At 39.3% G+C, this 25,444-nt stretch overlaps 2 protein-coding genes across 5 annotated transcripts in view; both read left to right on the top strand.

The window, feature by feature from the left end:
• Positions 1-4,605, top strand: part of zer1 (zyg-11 related, cell cycle regulator) — a 24,001-nt gene extending 19,396 nt beyond the window's left edge. Inside the window, exon 16 of the mRNA XM_058056628.1 lies at positions 1-4,605. This exon is cut by the window's left edge and continues 1,784 nt beyond it. The gene's annotated coding sequence lies outside the window, so the exon portion shown is untranslated.
• Positions 4,606-10,663: 6,058 nt separating this feature from the next.
• sh3glb2b (SH3-domain GRB2-like endophilin B2b) overlaps positions 10,664-25,444 on the top strand; it is a 19,313-nt gene continuing 4,532 nt past the window's right edge. Inside the window, exons 1-10 of one of the 4 annotated variants that reach the window (XM_058057078.1) lie at positions 10,664-10,848; positions 11,721-11,862; positions 16,638-16,766; positions 17,318-17,451; positions 17,559-17,651; positions 20,082-20,144; positions 21,043-21,105; positions 23,766-23,789; positions 24,399-24,488; positions 24,771-24,871. In XM_058057078.1, coding sequence (XP_057913061.1) covers positions 10,786-10,848; positions 11,721-11,862; positions 16,638-16,766; positions 17,318-17,451; positions 17,559-17,651; positions 20,082-20,144; positions 21,043-21,105; positions 23,766-23,789; positions 24,399-24,488; positions 24,771-24,871 — 902 coding nt within the window. In that variant the 5' untranslated portion in view covers positions 10,664-10,785. The remainder of the gene's footprint in view (positions 10,849-11,720; positions 11,863-16,637; positions 16,767-17,317; positions 17,452-17,558; positions 17,652-20,081; positions 20,145-21,042; positions 21,106-23,765; positions 23,790-24,398; positions 24,489-24,770; positions 24,872-25,444) is intronic. The other 3 variants (XM_058057087.1, XM_058057096.1, XM_058057105.1) reach the window with 3 other exon arrangements.

The following is a 25,444-nucleotide window of genomic DNA, read 5'->3' as shown; positions in this document are numbered from 1 at the left end:
GTCATAATAACAAGATAAAGGATAAATACAGAACAGATCACTTCAAATCCATAGTGTGCCCAGTTTTGTGTATGATTTCACCCCCCATTGCTGAAAAGTACACAGGGTTCTACATAGTTCAATATTGTTGATTTGTAGAGTTCTCATTGCGGCAACTGGACTATTGTTGTTTGAAGACGTTTGACCTTTAATCCTAAAGGGGTTTAGTATGGAATCTCCCTATTTACTGTATGTCTCTGGTGGGTGTGTTCTCTAGGGGGGGGTCACAATACAGTTGTTGTAGTTGTCTTCTTGCCTGACGTGGCTGGTGAACAAAACATCTGCCTGTTTGGTGGATTGACAACTCATTGGTGTCTCATTCCACTCTTTCAGTGAAATGAGACAATCTTTGGGGGACAGATATTAGGACATTGTTATTAGAAGACAATGTGAATGCTTAAAAGAAGTCCTGGCATCTCTTCCCTCAAATATTTTAGCAGCTTGTTAGTGACCACGCTTTCCATGGACTAAGACAATATTTGGCAGACAGAGACATATTTCCTCCATATATTGTCTTATTCCACGAGAAGAGTGGTCAGCATCAAGCTGTTATGATATTTGACTGATAGATATCAGGGCTTTTAAAAGTTTTAATATCATGTGCTTATGACAATATCCTGACATCTCTCACTTAATGATTGTCTCGTTCCACAAGATGTTTTTCACATTAAATATATAATGTCATTTTTGACACTGCCAAACGAATGCCACTGCTGTTTTGCAGTCCGGAATCTTATATAAGACAGTTGTTTGTCAGCCATGCTGGGCAACAACAACGCTGTTGCAACCACACCCACCAGAGACATTAATAGGGAGACTCCACACTTCTAAAAGTTGAACTGAAGAAGCATTTTGGATTAAGGCTGAAACTTCAACAAACAATAACAGTCCAGTTGCCTCCCTTAAACCTTTGTGCATCACCGGTCACATCCACAAATGATATAATTAATATTTTTGATCTCCACCCCAGAGACGATAGTTTGTCATGGAAACTGTTGGCAGCTCTTCAGCCTCATACATATTAGGTTAAAAAGAAATGATTTTTAACCACGCATAATGGCTTTGCTCTACATGTGTTGCTTCAGTCATGTTCATGAAGAGTTGTGTATCCAACATAATGTCTGGCTTAGCAGGTATAACTCCCTTTAGAGATAGAAGATTATGATTGATTCCCAATAGTTTTTTGACCTAAAGCAGGGGTGTCCAAAGGGCCATTTGCGGCCTGCAGCACATTTACATCGTGAGGAAAAGCGGTAGAAAATGAATGAATATCATATCATATAATCAAACATGGCGCAGATCAAAGCTTCACAAAGACGGTTGAGGGCCACACTGAACAGGAATAAAGGTTAGGAGGAAAATGTTTATTACTCTAAATTGACATTGATAGTAATAATTACTACAGTATTTTTTCTGTAGTGCTGAATAAACTGTCCCTCTTTTATCCTGTGTAACTGATTCCAGACCTGACCATAAGTGAATTTTTGCAAAGTAGGATTCCTTTTTATAAATGAAATATTTTCACAGTTCGAGCATACAAAACCTGTTTCCAATATTCTAAATGAATTTTTAACATTATTATAACCCTCGACATGAAATACCATCCATAGACAATAATAGAAAATAAGTCTCGTGTGCTCGTGTGTGTTGCTGTAAATGTGTCCCGGTGCTGGGAGAGTTGAGTGGGACAGGAAATGACATCAGGGGTTCAGAGTCGAGTTTTTGCTTGGCGTGGGTTACAGCTGCAACAGTAGTCTGTGTTTTTATTAGGGATTTTTATCAGGGATTATTGTGCCTGTTGTGAGATAATTCAAACCTGCAATAAAAGCCTGTTGTCTCGGCGATCAAGGCTGTCATTTACAGTAACAAACTGACACCTAGTGACCAGTGTAGAATATTGTGAATGCCGTATATTTGTATTTTACTTAATTTATCCATTTATATGCTTGAAAATTCATTTACACAAAAAATACATCAAATTTGCCTTCTATATGCATATTTTTTTTACTAGTAGGCAATAATGAACAAAAAAATAGCATGATTTATAAACACATTTTTGAAAAACCATGATGGACTGCAGCTGCAAAGTGGCAAGGGATTACTGTATATACCACTGTTGGTAGAAATCTACCAAAGTCTATGAGTATTCATTTATTTTCCAATTTAGTCTTTAACCTGAAAAAACATTCATTATTTTTATTATTACCTTTATTTTTTAAATTGATTTAAAAATGGCAATGGAGACCATACAAAATACAAATTGATGAGGTTATGTGTGGAAAAAGAAGTATTTTGTGTAAATTAATGTGAATTACACTTCAAAGAAAAACTGCACTTATATTTTGTCCATCATCCACAGTCCTTATGTGTGACATGAAGGAAAGAAACAAACAAACAAGGATACAAAAACAGCAAAGATTGCAGACAATGGGACGCCCCATTTACATAATGTGACCTGCATACTAACCAAGCTACAGTAACATTATAATTACACCGAAGAACTACTTTACATGTGTAGTGACACCACGCCACATCACACCAGCTCTGAGTCTAGTAAAGTTATTTCTCGGTTTCTACATTTTGTAGCTATGTCAAATCAGTGCAACCAGGAAGGAAGTTCTGGTAATGCTTAAAATGACCAAAATACGGCAGTATTACATGTTATCATGTAGCGGTTACTACAAAATTAAAGCATGTATATAAAACGATAAAGGTTTTTGGAGGTGTTTTAATAGCGGTCTTTGTCGGGACATAGTGTAGCCCAGGGGTCGGCAACCTTTACTATGAAAAGAGCCATTTCACCCACTTGCCCACTAAAGAAAAATAGCCTGGAGCCGCAAAACGTTGTATGTTTAAAACAACATTGGAGGGAAAAAAAAAAGACGAGTTGGAGTACTCTTGCTAGTACTGGAGATAAACTTTTGTTTTTAAATGAGCTCTAATTTATTTTTTAGAATCGTCAAATAACTCATTAATAATAATTAATAACTCAAATAACTCAAAGTATTACTCATTTCCCTTCATGTTAACCTGTCAGAGAGAACTGGATAGCATCCTGTCTGCTCATTCAGTCACCAGTCAGAACTCAGTCAGGATGCATTCATGGTCTCACACAAAGTTGGATTTTTGTAAACTCATAACAAAGACGTGCATTTTCACCACACGGGTGCTAAAAAATATTAAAGCATTGCAAAGGGAGCCGCAACAAAGAGGCTGGAGAGCCACATGCGGCTCTGGAGCCGCGGGTTGCTGACCCCTGGTGTAGCCTATTACGTGCAGTCATGGGACACATTACTGTCTTTTTTATCTGTTTTAATATTTTTAGTATGCACAGAAAAGAGAAAGATGTGTTCATGTCTCACATAAGGATTGTGCATGATGGGCAAAATTAAAAAAAAGTGCAGTTTTCCTTGGAAACAAGTTCTAACATATTTTGGTACTTGTTTTATGCTTTGGTTCAAGGTTGGTGATGAATATCAAAAGTTTTTGCCGCATTTTTAAAAATTATATTTCTGTATGTGGCCCTTGTCAAAAAAAGGGTTGGACACCCCTGCTCAAAAACAACTTACCTTCTTGAGTCAAAATCACGCTTACAAACATTTTATCATTTGCTCTCACAATCTCATCTTGCACGTCTGCATCAACTATATAAACTTGCATAATGACGTGAATGTATTTTCTCATAGATTTATTTTACTTCTGCCATAAAGTGTTAAGCTATTTATCTACAGGTGGTCCTCACTTTACGAATTTCTGTGTTCCGATGTTTGAATGAATGAAAAACTTTTACTGAACTTTGTTCAGTAAACATCACTCAATAATTAGTTCCAGCACACAGAGCTACACTGAATCATCATAAAAACACCCATCATTGTTGACCGCTCAACCGTCACAATCATTATGAAGGACAGACTTGATTCAATACTAGTGAATGTGAGAGGGGTCATGGATTCTGTGCGCTGTTGCAAGGAGGAGAAGAGGTAAACCTTCCCATACTAGCCTGGGACAATATTTGAAGAAGGTAATAACCAACCACTGGGATAAATTCATGTATTTTTATGTCTGTATTTTATGTCCTGCATACAGTATGTTGTTTTTAGTGACTTTGGTCACTATTTAGGTATCTTGTGTCTAACACTAAAACTCCACTTGCATCACAGCACAAGAATGAAAACTCTTTGGTAACTTGAGGATCACCTGTATATTTTATTTTATTGCGGTTAATCGGTTCCAGACGTGATAAGTGAATTTCCGTGAATTAGGATTCCTTATTTATAAATGGAATATTTTTGTAGTTAGAGCATAGAAAACCTGATTACGACATTCTAAATATGGTTTTAATGTTGTTAGAGCCCTCTAGACATGAAATAACACCCCTTTAGGCACCTTTACACAAATAAGAGAAAATATGACTTAAGACATCAGTAAGATTCATACTTGTGTGTGTTGCAATAAATGTGTTTCGGACATGTGGAGGACTGGACAGGACGTCGGGGGTTCAGAGTTGAGTGTTGGCGTGTTGTGGGTTACGACCGTGCTCGGGATTATTGTCCGTTTCAATAATTCACACCTGCAATAAAAGCTATTGTTCTGATCAAATCTGGCGTTTTGTGTCCCACCAAACATTACAGTAACATTGCTGACGAGTGTAGAATACTACATACTGTATCACAACGGCTTAGAATGTGTCTCCTTAATGCCTTACATTTGTATTTTACTTCATTTAGCCATTTTTACACTTAAATATTTGTATTGTATTGTATGTATTGGCAAGTAGTGTGTCTAAAATCACTTAATGACTATCCTACTTGAAACCAAATTGTTCCAAGTAGGGTCGTCATTGTTATTTTATCATGTTATTTTAGTGGAAACACAGACCAATCAGAAGACCTCTGAGCAGTGTAATATTTTCTCTAGTGTTGTTCCCTCTTGTGCTGATTAAGTACCATAAATTATGTTGTTTACCAGCTTAAAGTTCTTACCCACACTAATCCATCCATAATCAACCTGCAGCTTATTCTATAGATACAATTGGAGCAGTATGCAGCAAAGATAATATACAGACACAAAAAGCCGCCTGGAATTAAAAAATGGCCGACTATTTACACATCTTACAGTATAGGCTCTTTCATGATTTTTGTGTGTACAAAATTTCCTGTCAACTGTCACCCAAATCTAAACCTAGTGACGTGTACTTCTCACTCTCCAGGGGGCACTACTGAGCAGGGACTTGGTTCCGGGGGCCCCTAATATACACTAGAACAGGGGTGCTCATTAAGTCGATCGCGAGCTACCGGTCGATCGCGGAGGTGGTACTGGTCGATTGCGACGTGACATTAAAAAAATATCATCCCAGCATCAATGCCGTCACTTGATTGATATACAGGGCAGCCATTCAGATGACAACTGAATGTTGCCCTTCGGGCGACCAATCAAATCAAACAACGTCTCTAAGTGCAGCAGAACTTACGATGTCAGCCTATCATCCATCCCCGTTACTTGATTGACATACAGGACAACCAGTCAGATGACAACTGAATTTTGACCTTTAGGTCACCGCTCATGCGTAAACAACGATGCAAAGTGCTAAGCTAGTCGGCGAATTGCGAGATTTTAAGCCCTCGCTAAAGTTTATGGTCACTAAAATGAGTGAAGGAGCTGGACCAAGTAAAAAGGCAAAAACCGGACCAAGTAAAAAGGCAAAAAACATATCACTTCCATACGGATATGGAATATTATACGGATATTATGATACGGATATTATCCATGACTGATAAACATTTGGAAGTGTGCTTGAGGCTGGCTATCAGCAGCTACTGTCCGGACTATGCATCCCTGGCTGGTTCAATTCAGTGCAAGTCATCAAAGTAAACTCAGGTAATTACAAAAAATGTTAATAGTTAATTATGTGTGTTTTGCAATATTGGCTCATTTGGTTATGTAAGGTACATCAACATACATTGTACGTACAAATAATCCTCAATACATTTGAAAATAAATAGATGTTTTGCATTTTTGTAGTGGGTAGATCATTTTGACTCGGTCATTTTAAAAGTAGCTCGCATGCTGAAAAAGTGTGAGCACCCCTGCACTAGAACATGAATTCATTCCACAAGCAGAAACATACTGTAACCTGTTCAAGTTTCCTCCATAAGAAATAATGTAAATCCAATAAATCTGTTCCAGAAAGCCAAAAGAGGTTTTCATGTTTTCCAGTTGGTTTTACATTCAGAAAACAATTCTAAATGCATATAAGTGATGAATGAAAGTGATAAATGAACATTTAACGTCACTTTTACCTTCATTGAAGACATGAAGTCATGTTGCCAAAGATATGATGTGACAGCAAGATCAACATTGACATTGACCTTTGTCCTTTGCCCTGAGTTATTTCTTGAATTCAATAGTGTTTCTAAACTCAGGTCTCTTAATTTCCTTTTGATCATGTCTGCAAAATAAGCCAAAATGGTGCCAAAGAGAGTTGCAGGTGCCGGCTTTTTCATAAAGAAGGTGAGAAACACTATTGAATTCAAGAAATAAGTCTAGAAATAGAAAATGGAAGGAAAGTGTGAAGGTGGTGTCTTGTGTTAATCTCGCTGCCACATTGTGTATTCATTAACAATCACATCTTCAATGCAGTTCAAAGTTGCTAGGATGGCTGCTAGAATAGTTTTCTGCATTTAAAATATAATATAACTAAAAAGGTGTTTTGTTAACATTTTTGAGACTTAACTGTGTGAGTTAACAAGGAACTACAGAGTCAACCAGTGATGACATCAGAGATGAGCGACTGAGCTGACTTTCGTTTCCTGTCTCATTGTGTTAGCAAGCTTCTAACACAGACGTTTTGTGATTTAAAAAAAATACAATAAGAAAGCAGTTGCACTCACACAGTGTATTAATAACACAATTCGCTAACCAGAAAATTACGCAACCTAAGGCTAGATTTTGGCGAGATTCCACTGTATGTACAATTTCAGGGTACACAGGCTCGCAAAATTTGATAGGTTTGTGATTATGTTAAAGGGGATCATGCTCATTTTTCAGCCCTTTGTAATGAGTTGTGGACTCCTATAGAGCAGCTACACACGATAACCAGCACAGAAAGCTTTCTAGTTCTTCCAGAATCACCTACCCAGCTGTATTTCTTTGGATTTTGTGGTTCCCGTGAACTATTTTAATGTATTCCACCCACGGCCCACCTCCTGGCACGCCAAGTCTGTTGGGTTTGGTCACATTCCCACATTCCGAAACACTTCCGGTGTGTGCTGCTAACATTGATAAATGGTATACTAGGAGTTGATAATAAACATTTTTTTCCAGAAAAGAGGTTTCTTCAAGACGTCTCTTAATGGTAAGTCACTTTAGCATTTTAGCGTTTTCTACAGCATCGGTAACGTCTAATGTGGCTACTAATTGTGGTGTGAAACGGCTATTAGCAACTTCACTCCCTGTATGCTAGCGCTTTTGCTCCATAACCTACAGAAAATAAACACAGTTAGGACACTGATAAATTGTTACTTACTGCTTGCTCAGTCCATACAACCAAGTAACATCAAAAAGGCGTCGGCTAGCCAGCTGTCACAAAACAGTTGAAAACAGTGAAATGCCGTTGACAGATTAAAATACATTTCCTTAGCTGGTAGCAACTCAGGAACCACTTGTGCCTGATGGTGGCGTCTTTAGGAATTGTAAACAAATGTGGCTTTGCTAGCAAGTAAACAGAGGAGCAGAGCTTGGGGGAGGGCGGAGGAAGCAGAGCGCTCCTTTGCTTACAGACACGCCCATATAAGGAAGTCGGCCCCTCTGTGACATCACACAGGGATGGTTTTACCACGCCTTTTGAAAGTGAGCATTTTGAGCCACCTCAAACTTCTTTAGAGTTCACTTCCAAATGCACAGACCTCATTATCTGAAACTTTGGTGTCCTTTAACACGAAACCTGCAGCGAGGTGAACACAGGTTCATGTGTGTAGTCCTAACTGGAAGGCAAGCAGCGTGGATTATGTTGACATGGTTTAGAGCAGGGGTGGGCAAACTACGGCCCGGGGGCCACATCCGGTCCGCCAAGTGTTTGAATACGGCCCGCCCGTTCTTTCCAAAGTATTTCATTTAAAGTCAACATACAAGCTGGCATCATGGCTTGAGACGACATTTTCATGGTTTTATCAATTTCGTTATTTGATGCGATCTGTTGTTTACAAAGTGCTCCTGAAAAAAGGGACACGAGTACATAATAATAATATTAAATAATAAATTTATTCTTCTTATTATAAATTGATAACGCACTTTACATCAAATAAATGATTTCAAAGTGCACATATAGCAGATTGCATGACACTTTTACAGATACAATAATTTCATTATTTGATGTGGTCTGTTGTTTACAAAGTGCTCCAGAAAAAAGGGACACAGGCATATAATAATAATAATACAAATAATAATAATAACAAATAATAATAATAAAACATAAAAAAAAATGTATTCTTATTATAAATTTATAACACACTTTACATCAAATAAATGATCTCAAAGTGCACATATCGCAGATTGCATGACACTTTTACAGATTTAATAATTTCGTTATTTGATGTGGTCTGTTGTTTACAAAGTGCTCCTGAAAAAAGGGACACAAGCATATAATAATAATAATACAAATAATAATAATAATAACAAATAATAATAATAATAACAAATAATAATAATAAAAATAATAATAAATGTATTATTATAAATTTATAACGCACTTTACATCAAATAAATGATCTCAAAGTGCCCATAAAGCAGATTGCATGACACTTTTACAGATACAATAATTCCAGCTGGACTGTTTCATGTAAAATATCGAGTCTGGCCCCCGTCAATTTTGTTAAATCAATGCGGCCCGCCAGTCAAAAAGTTTGCCCACCCCTGGTTTAGAGGAACACCTTCTCTGACTGCTAGCCTGAAGACCAGGCTAAAGGCTACACCGTGATTCCCATTCCGATCATCTTCCATTATAATTCATTAGTGGGGAGTAGCAATACATTATTTTTACTTTAAATGTGATTAATATGTAAGGCATATGTATAGATTAAAATTGGATTGTTACAAGTGGACAAAGGAAATGGAAGCGTGTAGGGTTCTGGAGCGGAATCTACTAACTACAACATTTTGCAAATGTTGAATCCAAACTTGGTGGAAAATGACATCGTCAAAATAGCAGGAGGGTTTAGAGGGTGAGGAGAGAGTCGTGTGTCAGGAGCGTATAAATTACTGTCCATCACTCGCCGGTGGTCCTAGAAGGTAACCCACACGAAAGGGCATTATTGCCATTAACAGCAGATGGACTGTGAAATGCACTTTGGTGTGTAGCTAATCTCTATGGAAACAGTGCATCACAGGTGGGCAGTATTCATTTATTATTCATTTTTATTCGAGCCATGTCATGTAAGTTATCAATGTTGGCTTTGTCATGTCCAATTTTGTGTGCTGTAAGGCAATCTCTCATTGTTACTGCATTTGGAAGGTTGGAGATTTACTATACATTCATGAAGGTGGCGCTTTAGCAAGCACTTGATATTTCTGTTTTCCATTTGTAGAACCCTAACTTGTCAAAGTCAGAACTCAGCAACAGTCAAATGCAATAAAGATATGTTGATGCCCTGCTGAATACATGGAGGTGACTGCAAAGATGGAGGATTATACCCAAGCTCAAAAACATACATGAACTGGACTTACAGACAAAGCAGAAGGTGACCAAACTTTTCAACAAAAGAGCTTGTATACAAAGAAAGGAAAGTTTAGTTTTATAAAAATACATTTTCTGCTAAAATATATGTAAATGTAATATGACTTTATTTCCATAATAGAACTTTTGCCCCAACCTATTTTTGTCACATTATGACTATTTCTTATATATATTCTTCTCTTCACGGCGGTCTAGTGGTTAGCGCACAGACCTCACAGCTAGGAGACCAGGGTTCAATTCCACCCTCTGCCATCTCTGTGTGGAGTGGTCTCCCCGTGCATGCGTGGGTTTTCTCCAGGTACTCCGGTTTCCTCCCACATTCCAAAAACATGCTAGGTTAATTGGCGACTCCAAATTGTCCATAGGTATGAATGTGAGTGTGAATGGTTGTTTGTCTATATGTGCCCTGTGATTGGCTGGCGACCAGTCCAAGGTGTACCCCGCCTCTCGCCCGAAGACAGCTGGGATAGGCTCCAGCAACCCCCGTGACCCTCGTGAAGAAAAGCGGTAAGTTCATGCTTTTAAAATGTATCCTAAAATTACAACTATTTGTTGTTTTGTTTCTCATATTGTCACTTTTTTCTTTAAAAAAACATATTTTTTAAAATTTCGCCTCAATATTACAGAAATTACATCTTACAACATTGTTCTCATAAAGGTATGACTTTTACAGTAGTATTTAAACTTTTTACTGTTAATAAATTGTACTTTCTTGTAAAATTACTGCTGATTTTCCTCTTCTTTTTTTTGCTTCTTTCCAAGTTTGGGGGGTAAATTATAGTTTTAGAATGTGAAGCGGGCCAACAAAAAACCTGCCACAACCACGAGCCGCACTTCGGACACCACTGAAGTAGCAAGTCGTGACTTGCAGGTTGGGTGCCTGTCTCTTTAAATGCAGGCTGCAGTGTCGATTTCCGATAGTGGATGAGGCGGATTATTGCTCCAGTCTGCTGCTGCATCATCTCAGCTGATCCAGAGGATTCCCTCTTCGGGGAAACAAACACGTCTTGAACAGCATGGATTTTAACGTGAAAAAACTGGCTTCCGGTGCGGGCGTCTTCTTCACCAGGGCGGTTCAGGTAAGCCAAGTCATCTTGGACATCCCTGCCGTAAGATCCACGTCGATTTACCGTCACCGCATCCTCCGTGTTCGACGCACCAGCTGCCTCGCATACTGTACAAGTCAAAAAATGTTTTTATTAGCAAAGCTGTGCGGCGTATTAGAGGATAAAGGTCTGTCAATCTGGCATCCATTATTGATGACAGCTGCTTGAGTATGAGTCACGTGAGTCCCTGTTCGCTGCGCACGATCAACAGGAAGAACTAACCAGAAGGCTTCATTAGCACACTTCCGTACTTTTCTTTTTGAGTGCTTCAGCGCCTACACACACACACACACACACACACAACTGTGTAGTGTAGTACCCGGATTAGTACCCGGATGTTTCACTCAACACGCCCCAAATGATGAGCATTCAGTGCTGGACACTTACCATCCATAACAGTCGCCATCTTGGAGCTATAATGGAAGGGGAGAGACTAACTGAAGTGGTTGTAATTCACAATTAAAATGTAGGAAAGAAAAAACAGATAAATATTCAGATTGCCATTTATTGTCAGTGCAATGATAGTAACTGATTTGGGACAGTACTACATTGTCCAAATTCACACAAACAGTAATTAAGTGGTATACACATCATACTTATTCAAGTGTAATTACAGGAGTGTGTGAAATGGAGCAACCTGTATCTCCATTAGATGTTGGCATTAAACAGACACAGGCACAAAAGGCACAGATTCAAATGTTATTGTAAAAAAATGTCTGATATTAAAATCTGTGAATGGGTCCCTAACCTGCTCTTGCTATTTACTGTTTTAGCAACACAGTGTGATTGACGTCATGATAACAAAGCCTGATGTTTACATTGAGGGTGCCTGGATCTATTTCCAGTTCACAGAAGAGAAGTTGGGCCAGGCTGAAAAGACAGAGTTAGATCCTCACCTGGAGAATCTGATTGCTCGGGCTGACTGCACCAAGAACTGGACTGAAAAGATCTTGCGACAGACAGAGGTGCTCCTGCAGCCGAATCCAAGTAAGTCCATTGATTGGAGTTTTTCCTGATTGAATGTAATTTGCAAGCAATGTTAGTTATATGACATGATAAGCATTGCTTCGTCAAGTGTCGTAACAAAATGCTGTTTGTCACCATGTAAGTGCAAGTGCTGTTACTGTAGATCCCCACCTTGTCATGAATCTGGCCCCATGGCTAGCTCCTCCCCTCTCCAAACGCTCCTGCTGTCTTGACGTTCTCCGATTTTGCATCAAAATCATGCAATTTGCATCAAATTGCATGTTGAGTCCTATAAATTTGTACATGAAACATTGAAAGTACCCGCTGCCTCTTGCACCCCTTAGACCAGGGGTCAGCAACCCAAAATGTTGAAAGAGCCATATTGGACCAAAAGAACAAAAAACAAATATGTCTGGAGCCGCAAAAAAATGTAAAGCCTTATATAAGCTTTATAATGAAGGCAACACATGCCATATGTATCTATATTAGCTATATTATCCTACTCTCAAAATGAGTAGGTTGGCTACAAATACAGTAAACCTCGGATATATCGGACTCGGATATATCGGAAATTCGCTCACAACGGACAGATAAAAAAGAACCAATTTTTTCTGTAATGCATTTCCAATAAAAATTCATTGCATATATCGGATTTTTTATAACGGATTTCGCCTATTTCGGACAAAATCTCCAGTCCTGTTCCAATGCATTTCCATTAAATTTCCCTCGCATATATCGGATGGCCGCATCGTGGCGCTCCGATTCGCCGAATCGTGACAGGCCGCTATACGACGTCATTTGCAGCGTTTGCAGCGTTGCCTGCATGTCCAGGTACATTGGAAACATAGTCAAGGAAGTGCCTTTTTATAACGGATAAAATCCGATTTACGCATATACCGGATATAAATCCGATACATAATGAGCCTTCATGATTAAATGTTTATTTTCCCTGCAGCGCATCCTGTTCGATGCCACCTCAAATGTAACTTTGTTACAATATTAATAAATTATGTTTCATTGCTTTAATGAAATTCAAGAAATGCAATAAAGAAATCCGATTTTTGATTTTTTTGATTTTTATTTTGAGGATTCGAAAAAACAACAACAAAATGGAATGTGCATAATGTGGCCCTTATCTGGGCAACAAACAGAGTGCAATAAAACGCAGCCTGCATTTATAAAAATATGACTGTGTTGCATTCAAGGATCACCAAACGAGTGTGTGAAATCTCAATTCTTACTGAAAAAAACATTATCAGTGTAACATAAAGATATAGACATGTAAAATTGGTGGCCTTTTAAAGAGTGGCACATGTATGCTGTATCATGTTACCTGTGTTATCACATACCTATAAGTTATTACCAATTTACGATGAATGAGCTATGTTCTCTATGAAAAGAGGCAGACTTTCAGGGGCCGTGAAGGCTGAAATGTGTGGGGATCCACCGTACAGGCCTCATAGTGCCACACTGGTGTCTGTTTCACAACACTGTGTTAAAATCACAATCAAAGTATGATTGTTGTCTGTACTTGAGGTGAAATTAAGATTTTCAGTTCATAATCTGACATACGCGAGGCAGAAATGCATTCTGGAATGCAAAATGCAGATTTTATTGAAAAACAAAACAATATAAGAGTTTTGGATGCCATCATTTTGTTTATGTTCCAGTAAAGCAAGCATATTTTTGAGTTGAAATATGGGCGATTCCAATCAGGGTTTTATGCTGCTGATACTGACCCCGATCATCCATAAGTGAAATCAGCCGATACCAACACCAACGTGGATCACATAGATGAAGTGTAAATGTTTAAATGTACTACTGGCTATTTTAGGAGTCACCAAGGTTTTTTTCTTGTGAGAGCTACTTTTACAGAATGAAAGTGGCCAAGAGCTATTTGGTCATTCAATTGCATTCTTTATGGGCGGCCAGCTTCGGTAACCTTGAAATCGGCATAGGAAGCCCATGGTATGCTTGCTAGAACATTGGGCATATGTGCACTCGTATCATATCCCATTGGTCATTAACGATACCCACGACTTTGCTCAATTGAAATAAACACAGTTGACATGTGACTGTGTAGATCTTACCAACACTAGTTTATACTAAATAAAAAACCCAAAACATCTTTGTCAAAAGTTGATTCAGCTGGATAGAAAGAAATGTTACACTCCATAAATTGATCAAAGCGTGTCATCATGGTAGAAATGTCCTACTATTATTAACCTACTTTTTTTTACCCTCCATGCTTCAGTTGACCACACTGGTAAGTTCTGGCATTTGAGATGAAATGTAGTACATTCTAGCAAAACAAGCACTGCACTGGTAAACCAGCCTTTGAAATGAAAAATAAAATGAGTTCACAATCTGACTTTTTTTTGTCAGAGCGTTTTTCCCTGGTCATTTCTCTTAAAATGACCACTTTTATCCTTACCTTACTAATTTAGTTTCTTTCACTGTGGCCCTACTATTCCTCTGTAGTAAAATACACATTAGGGCCTCTCTGTTTTTCTGTGTGGAAAACAAAACATTAAGATGCACATATGACACTGATTATCATTGTGTCTCAATTGTCTCAGAGGTGTCCGAACCTTTTCCAGCGAGGGTTGCATACTGAAAAAGAAAGGGTGCCACTTTTATATTTTGTAAACAGATATAATATGATATAATATATGATATAATATTTGTAAGCAGATATTAATATTTCTAAAAAGAACTGCATTGCTGCTTTTGGATACAGGTGAAATCCTACTAAAATGATTACTCCTCGGTTGGAGAGAGCCAGAACTGTCCAGAGGCTGATGTCATTGCAGCAACCAGGAATAACTAGGGTCCTCGGAAATCAGTTCTATTTTTTCCTAAATTCCTTGTTCCCCAAATTTCACTTTGTCCATAAAATTTTTTAGAATTACATTTTTTTTTTACATTTTACACAAAAGAAACAAAACAAAACATACTTTTACCAGCATAGCATGTGTGCTTTTTGGGTTAGTGAATAAAATGTCAGTTAATTAAATGCAAAAATCCATACATTTATTGATGTAATACATCACTGGACAGTTTTGCTCAGTAATAGAGAAATGGATTTTGCACACATTGCTACAAACTCTTCAACAAACTGTAATGCATGTGCTTGTGATTAAGGAAGAGGTAGTTACAGATGCAATTCCAACTGCATATTTAAACACTTAGGTATGCATACGGTGCTCTTATTTTGAAGGACACAAAAAGTCTGCTTAAAATAGTTGTTTTTTCTCATTTTAAACTCATATTGGTGCATTTTGAGTGTTAAGTTGATGTGTGATGCTCTTAGTGTTGTTTGTAAGATGACACCATGAGTCTGACTGTTATATTGAGTAATGATATCCTGCCATTTCCAATGGGTTGACAAGCTTGTCGTGGGTTTTGTCATGATCAGCTCCTGCCAAATAAGGAGCTACTTGGTACTACTTAGGAATAGGAGGAGAGAAGTTGATACTATTTATATTCTTTTTCACCTATATTGCAAAGGTAAGGTGCAGTTTTTTTTCTTGAAATATTTACATATCTTTTTAAAATATCAGCATCCTTTTGTAAAAAAAGTTTCCTGGGTTACAGCATTACATTGGCATATTTTGTGCCCCCCAACTAAGTACACCATATACACCAGGGGTGGGCAAATATTTTGACTGGTGGGCCGCATTGAGTTAACAAAATTGTTCGGGGGGCCAGAACATATATTTAACACATACACATGCACACATACACGCTATTTTATGCTTATAATTTTATTTGTCTAATTTTATTATTTGTCTAATTTTATCTGTAAAAGTATTGTACTATTAGGTGTACTATGTTCTCATTTTTTCAGGAGCATTTTAAATATCAGACCACATCAAACTATGTCATTTAATTTAATGTAATTGATTTATTTTTACTAAATAAGAAATCCGACTTGCAAGTCATGTTGCCAGTTTGTATGTTAAAAGTTGAAATACTTAAAAAGCAACAGGCGGACCGGATTCAAACACTTGGTGGGCCGTATTTGGCCCCCGGGCTGTAGTTTGCCCACCCCTGTGCTAGAGCAATTAGTTTGGGTAAAGGTACTTTTACATAATTCTTATATAATTCAATAATTAGGGCTGTCAGCGGGAATTTCCTTTAATTTTTTTGGAAGTGTGATGAACGTCTGCACGTCCTGTTTGACCCTCGACCCACACCGTAGTTTAGGGGTGGGCAAATATTTTGACTGGTGGGCAGCATTGAGTTAACAAAATTGTCAGGGGGGGCAGAACATATATTTAACACACACACACTATTTCATGCTTATAATTTTCCTTTAATTATTTGTCTAAGTTTATCTGTAAAATGACATATTTTAAATATCAGAACACATCAAACTATGTCATTTAATTTAATTTAATTATTTTATATATTTTTTTTTACTAAATAAGACATCTGTCTTGCAAGTCATGTTGCCAGTTTGTATGTTAAAATTTGAAAAAGCAACTGGCGGGCCGGATTCAAACGCTTGGCGGGCCGCATGTGGCCCCCGGGCCGTAGTTTGCCCACCCCTGATATACACAGTATTCCTTTGGAATTGTACTGATAGAAGTACACTATTCCATTTGAGATACAGCCACTCTTTTATCATATTTGATTTCCTATGGAACATACCTGTTGTGTTTTTTTTCCATTTACAATTGTGTTTGTATATTTTCATTTTGTGTGGAATCTGTGAAAAAGGTTCCTTTACCAGAGATGAAACCTGCTATAAATCTTTCCACTTGACGCTATGACTTCCATGATTCACGCAGGTGCTCGAATAGAGGAGTTCATCTATGACAAGCTGGAGAAAAAGCTTCCTTCCAGAACAACCAATGCAGAGCTGCTGGGCCAGTACATGCTGGATGCTTCCAATGAATTTGGTCAAGGGACACCATACGGTCAGTGGAAAACAACACGATTGTGGCTCATACTTTTGGTGATGTTGCAGTCGCAGGATGCAGAGCCTCAACTGCTATGATGAATCAAAAAAACAACAACAATCAAAATCACATAAAAATGAACATAATTATTCTTGCTGATCCCACAATAACATACATACATATGTATTATGGGAGGCACTGCAGTACTGAAGGCGTATATGCCTAGGTGAGCTGTTGCTTGCCACTGCCGTCCTTCCATAGAGACGAAAAGCCTACTTTTTTTTTTTTTAACAGTTGGAGAGCAAAAAGTGAAACGATTTAAATAGATTTTTCTGCTCTGCTGAATAAATTGATGGCCAAGATGGAGGATTATACACCCAAGCTCACCAGAAAGTGGCCAGACTTTTACAACAAAGACCTTTTCCTGTAGAAGGCTCCTCTTAATGTCAGTACCCCACCAGCCATGAACCCCACCACATCACTGCTGGCATTGGGCATCTCCAGAAACAACAAATGGAAACATACGTAGCTGCTATTGCTTTTTGTCTGTATGCTTCTGGTTCCTCTAGGCAGCACCTTGGTCATTGTAGGAGAATACCAGAAAAGACTTGGATCAGCCGAGCGAGAATTCCTTCAAACCTCAGCCGCCACGTTCCTCACGCCATTGCGCAACTTCTTAGAAGGAGACTGGAGGACCATATCAGTGAGTAGCACCTCCTGCCACCATTATTAGCACTTGTTTGCTTTATGGCATGTGGTGCTTGGTTGCCAGGATTAGTTTCAGAGTCCATCCCACCCTTCCTTTTGCAGAAAGAGAGGCGACTCCTGGAGAATCGACGGCTTGATCTCGACATCTGCAAGACACGCTTGAAAAAAGCCAAGCAGGCGGAGGCCAAAGCAGCAGTGAGTTATATTTCATTTTCCATCCATTTTCTATTACATTAGTCCTCATCAGGGTCACAGGTCAGCTGGAGCCCATCTCGGAGAACTTTGGGCAAGAGGTGAGATACACTTTGCACTGGTCGCCAGCCAATCAGAGGAGACATAAATACAACCAGATACACTCATTTTCACACCTATTCACAATTTACGCTGTACAGTTAGCATTTTTTGGAAAGAGGGAAGTACCTGGAGAACTTGCAGACCATGCATACTTATGCTCCACACTTAAAAGCCTTCAATTTTCTCAAAAATCGACGGTGCGCCTTATGTGTACACTGAGTTCCAAAATCTGTAAAAATATTGCGCGACTTTGGTAAGTGCTCTGCTTGATTGACTGTCGGACCATTTCCCACTAATGCAGGGACGTATTACGTACACTGGTGGTGATAAACCAATCAGAGAACGTTGCGCAATACGTACAGTACGTACGCTTAACCTCCGCCATGCCTCCGGTAGGTATACTACTCGTATGCTGCAAAACAACAAGAACCCTGTATGGTTGATTGCCAAAGTGCTCAGCTGGTTGTTGATCTGAACAACCAATGACTTATAAATCTTGAAAATGACCAGGGGTGCCCAAACCTTTCATACCACTGCATGTATGTCACACCTGACTATAAATTGCAAGAAACTATGAAAAAAGTGTGATTTAAAATCCGGAAAATATGGTAGTTTATGGGACTTTGAATCTGTAAATTACTCTTAACTTGCAATTGGACATCTTTAAACTGCTAAACAATATTGACTTGGGATGATTAAGGAAGAACACTGATCTGGATTCAGGTCGGTAGAGGCTGTGTTCACATTTGGCATGTTTGGCGCATATAAAATCAGCTCTGCTAGTGCGGTTATGCATTTGTACACATGCCCGTGTAGGGGTGTGATGGTACGATGATGGTGACGGTGATCACGTCTTCAATGAAAGTAAAAGTAACCTGTAATTAAAATTATGTATTAATTTACAATGCATGTAAAACTATAAAAACATGTTTTGTGTTAACAGTTATGGCTTTCTGGGACGGAGTCATTGGATTTACATTATTTATTTTGGGTTACAGTATGCTTTGGTTGGAGTCTGCCGGGCAGAAACACTGAGTGTCACCCTTGATGCACTGCTGGGTTGACTGTTGACACCGATTCTGTGTATGCATCTGTGTGTGTGTGTGTCTGAAATGATGGCGGTCTTTAAGCCGTACAATTCTGAGGTCTTGCACCCTTGTCTTGGTACGGTCCATCGCCTCACTTTTGTAAAGTAAATGTTGTAACACGTTGTAACGTTTTAACAAGCACGTTTGTAACTCTGTTACAAATGTCCTAAAATTGTGCCCACAGTGCAAGTATCATGAGATTTCGTCTTGTGTGTGTGATCCAAGATGGCGGCATAAACAAAACGGACTGTATTTTGGACACTAAACAAACATGCGAGCACAAGCCAAGACAATAATTTAGCAAAAATGTTGGTTGTTAACCGAAAAAACACGGGGCCGGGCGTTAACCGAGGTACTCTAATGAAATTAATAATGCTAACCAAGGTTCCACTATTTTCCAAAATACGATCTATAATCAAAAAGGAGAACAGTCAAAAAAGGGCAGGAAAATGATTCCAAAAACAGAACACATTACCTGAGGTTAAATACTTAAGTTTTAGAATGTAAGTGATCTTTTCAAGGAAAAAAATGTACCCTCAATAGTTGCAAGAACTTGAGAATTGGCCACTGTTTTGCATGACGTCTCCAATTTTACGAGCCATCAACTTGGCATGCGTTAACTGCATGCATCACTTTCTAAAAAACTAAACAGGAAAACAGGATGTTTGGCCACCTTGCACGAGCCAAAGACTAGTTTGTTTAGCGAGCAAGGCCCTCTTCCTGTCACTCATGTAATGTGTCCCGTGTGGGAAATCGGCATACCTTTGTATTAAACTGAAGGTTCTGTACCAAAGATCTGATTACGGATACATGTACTGCTACACTCCTATGCTTTCGTAAAGGCGAAGGTAAACATGTTGACCGTGCATCTTTTTAATAAATGTGCCACAGTACCTAATTGTGCCCAAGCACGGTAACAGCATGCACAGAGTTGAGTAGGATGATGTTGGGTTGGCATGTATACGCATATGTATACGGTATGTATGTACTGATGTGCATGATGACACTGAGTCCTCTGAGAAGCTGTTGCATGCATTGCACTTCCAAGCTGAGCATCAGGTTTGATCAACTGATTGATGATATATTGCTGCTTTGGATTGCATCTTTTAAAAGAACTCACCCACCTTGTTGAGGACAATGCTTTTGTCCTGTATTTTCTTCAAAGTCTTGTGCTATTGCTTTTGTTTTGCTAATGACTGCAAATGCATGACTCTGTGTGCCCCCCCCCCCCTCTTGTTTGTAGGCTGCGCCTGATTTTCAGGAGACAAGGCCTCGAAATTATGTTCTTTCTGCCAGTGCTTCAGCGGTAAGGATCACAAACATAAATATGGGCCATGCATGGTTTGTAGGTTCCACAGCAGTACCCAGAGCACTCCCAGCTAAACTAGTAGCCAAACTGGTCATGGGAATGGTTTCTTTGTTGGGGAAACACCACATGTTTGCACTTGCATAGTTTCACATTCATGTATGAGCTACAAGTTAGCCTTTACTTTGTTTGGGGTTCATTGTGGATACGCTAAAACATAAAACATCAATCTGTTTCATAAAATAGGGACACAAACACTGCTGGAAGGTCATTTTCTAATAACTACAATTCTACAACAGATATAGTTGTAGCATTCAGAAAAATTGAAGGATGTGGGGAACCACTTTGTTACCTTTTGCATATTAAATATGCTGTAAGACGTAGGATATGTATGTTTAATATATTATGAGCTATGTAAGATTTGCTTTATATGTACTGTAGGTGACAAATGTTTAATATCTTGGGTTGGGCATCAAGCATCAATGGGAATCAGTTATAACATTGCTATACTCCCATTCACATTTTTTTATGTCAATGCCTGGATTCGATACTGACATCACAAATAGCAATGTGAAGAAGAATCCGCTGAAACGTTTGTCTTACCGCCATAAACCATCATAAAAACATTCATAAGGGAAAATGGTAGAAAATGGTCCTGTGAGAATTAAATTTTTTTTTTCAAAGTTCATATTAATGAACAATTAACGGAGAAGGTCAGACATAACCGTATGATAACCAAGATGGTGTAAGAAAACGGGTGCAAAAATTTGCGTGAAAAACCGAATCATACAAAAACTGGCATTTCAAAACTGAGGTTTGACTGTAATTCTGTATTTACTATACTCATGATTTTAGTTTCTCTGTTTTTGTTGTTTTTTTCTTTTATGTAATTGAACAGTTGCAGAGCGGCTGGGAGAGTTGGGATGTGGAGCCAGAGATTGGCTTAACAGAGCAAAGAAAGGTTGTAAACATGGGCCTGCAGTAGTAAACCAGCAATGGTATTGTGTGTGGTATTTGTACAGTAGATGTTGACTTTTTTGTAGTAATACAGTAGAAGACAGTTTTTAAGTTGGAGACACTCCTGATGCCACTTGTGGTCTAGTTGGATGTACTTAGTCTTTCTGTCTCTCTCGCTCTCCCTACACAAATACAGATACAGTATATAAATACAGCGGAACCTTGGTTAGCATCATTAAGTCCTTGGTTCCAGAAGGTACCCGGAACTTACTAACCCAAAAAGGGTGTACGCTAATTGAGGTTCCACTCCAAGACATTGTGGATAAGTATTTGACACAAATTCTGGTAGGTCTAAAGGTAACTTATACCTGGTGCAGAAAACTCTTACGAGCCCAAACCAGAGAAATATCCCAAAGAAGAATGAAGAATCCCCACTTGATGCGTGCAAAGAGCTCCATCCTGGTGTCAGATGACCACACCACATTTCTCCAGGCCTTGTGTGAGTCCTTCAGAGGCTTTCATGTAAAATGTTCAGACAGGTCTGTCTTCTTGAATAGGAGGGACTAGGGGGACTTCTTGAGCACTGCAGGATCTCAATGTGTTGCTAATGCTTCCTGACTGTGTGTCCAACTCTCTTGACATCACCACCCAGCTCCTCCCTTGTCATTCTCCCTTGGTTGCTCCCTCACCTTTCTCACAGGGTGATTGACTGTTATCTTGAAGGTCTTCTATTTATCAATGGTTGCACCAATAATGCCCTCCTTCCCACCAAATATCTGTTCTACTGGTACATTCCAGTCTTGGTGATGGTCTTGTTATCCATCCCAGCCTTGTGTAGGTCTACAATTTTGTCTCTGGGGTCAGCTCTTTGGTCTTGCCCATAGTGGTTGGTAGACTGTTGGTAGACACTCTCCTCCATCCAAAACTTCACTGTCTTGAAAACACAGAACTGGCAGAACTGGAGTGGAATGGAGATTTTGGGTTATCATAGGCAGTAGGGAACACAGACGGGGACGCACGGGTGTAGGTGTGTCAGCCTATGGACTAAACTCATTGAGTAAATCTGTATACAGTATGTTGGAGTTTTAAACATGCAACTTTCGGATTTATACCCAAGTCCAGGGGTCGGCAACCTTTACGATGAAAAGAGCCATTTTACCCCCTTGCCCACTAAAGAAAAATAGCCCAGAGCCACAAAATATATGTTTAAAAAAGGTCTTACAAACTCTAACACGAAATGTGCTTTTTAAAACTTTTTTTCTTCATGTTTACCTGTGTGTGAGAGAGAACTGAATAGCATCATGTCTGCTCGTCCTTGTGCTCATCCAATCATCAGTCAGAACTCAGCCAGGATGCATTCATGGTCTCACACAAAGTTGGACTTTTCTAACTTTTCTAACAAGAACGTGCAATTTCCTCACTCTGTGTTAAAAAAATATTTGAGCATTGCAAAGGGAGCCACAACAAAGAGGCTGAGGAGCCACATGCGACTCTGGAGCCATGGGTTGCCGACCCCTGCCCTAGTCACACTAAAGGCAGAATTAGCCAGAATGACGCCATTTTGGTTTATTCTGCATTGGTTTAAGTCAGGGGTGCTCACACTTTTTCAGCATGCGAGCTACTTTTAAAATGACCGAGTCAAAATGATCTACCCACTACAAAAATGCAAAACATCTATTTATTTTCAAATGTATTGAGGATTATTTGTACGTACAATGTATGTTGATGTACCTTACATAACCAAATGAGCCAATATTGCAAAACACACATAATTAACTATTAACATTTTTTGTAATTACCTCCACATTACTCCACATTTCCCTTCTTTGGTACTGCGATGGTAGAATGGCATATGAGGCAAACGCACTTCGAAAAAGACATTGTGAAAAAAAAGTCCACCTCCCATTCCGTATGGAAGTGATATGTTTTTGCCTTTTTACTTGGTCCAGTGCCTTCACTCATTTTAGTGACCATAAACTTTAGCGAGGGCTTTAAAATCTCGCAATTCGCCGACTAGCTTAGCACTTTGCATCGTTGTTTACGCATGAGCGGTGACCTAAAGGTCAAAATTCAGTTGTCATCTGACTGGTTGTCCTGTATGTCAATCAAGTAACGGGGATGGATGATAGGCTGACATCGTAAGTTCTGCTGCACTTAGAGACGTTGTTTGATTTGATTGGTCACCCGAAGGGCAACATTCAGTTGTCATCTGAATGGCTGCCCTGTATATCAATCAAGTGACGGCATTGATGCGAGGATGATATTTTTTTAATGTCACGCTGCGATCGACCAGCGATCGACCAGTACCACCTCCGCGATCGACCGGTAGATCGCGATCGACTTAATGAGCACCCCTGGTTTAAGTGCATTCTAAAGATTCTGGTCAGTTCGTGTCAATGCTCTCCATTTTCATTCAGGCAGCCCCGGATGCTCCAGCTCCTTTTCGTGATGAGTGTCTGCATTCAAATCCTCCCCAAAATGTGACGTGAATGTTGAAACTTTCTCATTCTGGCTGGTTCTGCTTGATTTGTGCTGATTGGTCTGACGGGGGCTTTAGATTCAGTAGATACTAGTCCTCCTTATTGTAGATGATTTATAGACTATAGATTATCAACTCATATTTTCAATGTTAACATGTCTGTCTCCTCATTTCCCCTTTCTAAGCTGCTGAGTGAGGAAGTGGACAAAGTAAGTAATTTTCTAGGCCTCTTGTGCTACCACTGTAACATATGTATGTATGTAATGTAAAATTGTGTGTGTGTGTGTGTGTGCTTGCAAAAGGGACAATACCAATGACATGAAATCTAGCTACAATTTAGAGTAGCCAGTGTACAGCTTAGAAAGCAGGTGTGGATTTACCGACCTCTGAAGAAAGTTAGTGTAGCCCAGGTGATACCTGAACACATCATTCCAACATGCAACCCCCACCTGGCCTATCCTCTTTATGGTTCTATCTGATTGACTGGCCCATACTAATGTGTTGATCATGGTTTAAAGCTGTGCCTAGCATGTGTGGCTGCATCGCCTCGTCCTCTTTGACCATGAACTGATGCAACCTGCTTGGATGAGTGGTCAAACATTTTCCAAGAAAACCTGACCCGTCCAGTTGTCATCCGTTGTGTGTCACAACTACAAGTACAACTATCTGGATGAATGAGAACATTATTGTCCCTTGAGGAGATACGGTGAAATGGCTGTTGGAATGTGAGGGGTGGTCTTGTGTGATATACTACAGTATATGTATGTTAGCCATGAAAGGTACAATGTGTCAATACTGGTTTCCTTTTCCATTTGTAGGCAGAACACGAGCTTCGTGTCGCACAGACGGAGTTTGACCGCCAAGCCGAGGTCACCAGGCTGCTGCTTGAGGGCATCAGCAGCACGCATGTGAGTCTGCAACATGAACCATGGGACCCAGCTATACTCACGAATGTTGGGTAAAATAGGCCCTGCCACCAGTTTTACTGATTGTCATGAAATTTGGTGCCAAGATCTATCATCTATCAAACATCTATCAACATGTATCATCATGATACATTCAGGGTTATAGTGTGATTTTGTATGTATTACTTCCAAGTGGTGAAACCACTGTGACGGGTCAGTCTGTGACCCATCTCCACTGTGGGATGATAGACTGACCAACGTTTGGGTGCATCTTTCTCTCCACAGCTGAATCACCAGCGTTGTCTTCAGGATTTTGCAGAGGCTCAGGCCACCTACTATGCCCAGTGTCATCACTACATGCATGAACTTCAGAGGGAGCTCAACAAGTAAGTGCCGTGTAGTGTTGGTGTTTTATGCTTTACTGATGTTTATTCCTCAAGTGCTAAAATTTGCAACTTTGTTTGGCGGTCTGTAAGATTTTCAGTTGGAAAACAATGGCCTCTTACTAGCCCGGGATAGCCATAGCAGCTGAAATGTACACCAGACATGGGCTTGAGAGCTCTTGGAGTTTATTTTACAAGACAGTGCAGCAGCATTTCCCCCAGCACACAACAGGCCTCTCTCAAACAATTTCACCCAGCCCCTTTTACCTGTGAAGGGCCAACCACAGTTCCCAATGAGAGGGTGAGGCAATAAGTCCAAAAGGTACCCGATTTACATTCACAACACCCCTCCTTCACACTACAAGTCTTCCAAGAGTCCCACACTTAAGTGTCACCTCCTGCATATATATATATATATATATATATATATATATATATATATATATATATATATATATATATATAAACACTCAAGTAAACCTAACAACTTAGATTCCCAAACTACCACCCAGTCAATCCCCCCCTCCTCCAGGTGGCACTTGGGAGAGTCCAATTAAGGTGATCAGCCTCTGACCT

Source organism: Doryrhamphus excisus, chromosome 2 (genome assembly GCF_030265055.1).
Source record: "Doryrhamphus excisus isolate RoL2022-K1 chromosome 2, RoL_Dexc_1.0, whole genome shotgun sequence".
Taxonomy (NCBI): domain Eukaryota; kingdom Metazoa; phylum Chordata; class Actinopteri; order Syngnathiformes; family Syngnathidae; genus Doryrhamphus; species Doryrhamphus excisus.
The sequence above is the reverse complement of the archived record's forward strand: the minus strand, read 5'-3'. Positions and strand labels throughout refer to the sequence as shown.